Genomic DNA, 2,110 nt, shown 5'->3' with positions numbered 1-2,110 from the left:
CCCCCCCCCGTGACACATTTTCGATCAATGAGGAAGTGGACTTCCGACTCTTTTTTCAGGGTTAACCCGTAATGAGAGGGATACAACATCCAAGCAGAATGACCGAGATACTCTATAAAAATTTTCTCCTCACTAGGGAATCGAAATCGGGTTTCCTGAGTGCGACAGCAGTGCGCCTATCCGGTACACCAATTTAGTTTTTAGAAACCACATTTGGTTAACGCGTAGGCAGGAACGAATCCCGTTTGTTCAAGATGTTGGATAATGAAAACGTGCAGAATTAGAGATTCTACTTAGGCTGGTAGAGCACCCAGGTCTCAAGTTTTCTCATCGGTACATCTATATACAAAAATCAGATACATCCACCATATTTTTATACAGTTCTAATAAGCAGTGACCACTGACAGAAGTAGGATGGGGGAGTGAGCAGAGTGGTCAGTGGTGAGGTGTTCCAATAAAAAAAACCTTCTATTGTTAACTTTAAGTTGACACCAAAATAAAACAAAAACAATGTATAATTCAAAAGAAGTGTGTTTTACTAACACTGTAAAAACAGTACAACAATGTGACTTATATAAAGTGTAATTTTGCAATATTTTGACAGTTCACAGCCACGAGAAGAGCTTTTAAAATATTAATATCACAGTTAGATTCAGCGCTTCATGGTGAGAACTTTGTAGAAAGATTACGCATATGAACTACAACTTAAAAAAGGCTTACTTTCCAGTGTTATCACATACATTATATAATTATTTCTGAAGTCATTTTTTTCTGAAATTCCTCAGTCGTATGAAATATCATTATTTTTCTATGGATAATTAAAACTGACTTTACAGAAAATTCTCATAACATAAATTGTACAAGGAGAAAAGGTCACAGCTAGAAGTACATACTGGCCACAAGGAGGGAAAAAGTCTACTGACAGTGGCCATCATAAGTCCAAATAATACGTCGTCCTGTTTCTCAACCCCGCGCACTGTCTCCTTGTTTGGATTTTAAAAAAGATTCCAAGAATCCTCAAGTAGTAGAAATTATTTTGACGTTCTGTCTGAAATCTTGAAAGGCAGAAACTGTAACAAGATAACACTATCACCTGGCGAGACTTGTAAATTTATGCAGTTTCTATCTATATTCAAAGAATGTAATTGGAAAATAGTCTAAACTAAACCAAAAGGCACTATGGTCAATTCCTGTATGGATGACGTATATGGCACAAGCGGAGTTAAAAATAAAAACACGGTACAACTTACAAAAAGAGCAAAAAAGAACTAGATTTTACAAGAACGGGGATATTTTCTTTATCGCTGACTTGACTACACATTACTCTTTGAGAGAGCATTTTAATATAATAACATCTTGATAAACAACTAGATATCACCATAACATGTTGGCACAATAGTCAAGACTCCTGTAACAGAAGAACAAGGATAGTAGACAGACACCTTAGTTTCGTATCTGCTTCTAAACACAAGTTAAGTAATTAAAACTGCCAGTAATAGAAACAAAACTGATAATCGATAATCGCACAAATGATTACAAAAATAGAGGATCACTTTTCTTAGGGGAATATAAAATTTCTTTTGAGATAATACATGTATTATTTTGTTCTTGAACTCTTAAAAAAGAATGGGTTAAGTTCCACATTTTCGTTATTAATTATGTTGTTCTGAGGCATTGCGTCCAATAAAGCCCATGACGGGCTGATGCTACAAAATAATTGTTAGGGTAACAGTTTAACTGAATGCAGATGATAAAAAATCATTACATGGAATGACAGATAAAAAAGGATAACTAGTATGAATACGTATCACATGAAAGTTAGTTATGGCGCCGCAAAGGCTTAATCGAGCTCTACGGGCAGACAACCCTCGAAGTCCGGAAGTTCTTTGGAGACAAGTCCTGCCTCCAACTCGCGCTCCTGTGACTTCCGGGGTCTCTCGGTGGACTTCACCTTGACCGTGACTGTCCGCTGCTCGCCAGGCTGGAGGTCTCTGAAAGGACAGAATGGTAGGTTTGAAGGCAGATGTACTCGGTCTTTTTCATGCCTTTTCTAATGTGTGTCAATTGGAAAAAGAGAGAGGGAGAGAGAGAGAGAGAGAGAGAGAGAGAG

At 37.4% G+C, this 2,110-nt stretch overlaps 1 protein-coding gene across 1 annotated transcript in view; it reads right to left on the bottom strand.

Annotated features, from left to right (window-relative positions):
* Positions 1-515: 515 nt before the first annotated feature.
* LOC101864712 (annulin) overlaps positions 516-2,110 on the bottom strand; it is a gene marked incomplete in the record, with an annotated part of 24,133 nt that continues 22,538 nt past the window's right edge. Inside the window, 1 exon segment of the mRNA XM_013087519.2 lies at positions 516-1,991. Coding sequence (XP_012942973.1) covers positions 1,841-1,991 — 151 coding nt within the window.

Source organism: Aplysia californica, unplaced genomic scaffold (genome assembly GCF_000002075.1).
Source record: "Aplysia californica isolate F4 #8 unplaced genomic scaffold, AplCal3.0 scaffold00597, whole genome shotgun sequence".
Taxonomy (NCBI): Eukaryota; Metazoa; Mollusca; class Gastropoda; order Aplysiida; family Aplysiidae; genus Aplysia; species Aplysia californica.
Note: the sequence above shows the minus strand (reverse complement) of the source record. Positions and strands in the feature narration are given on the sequence as shown.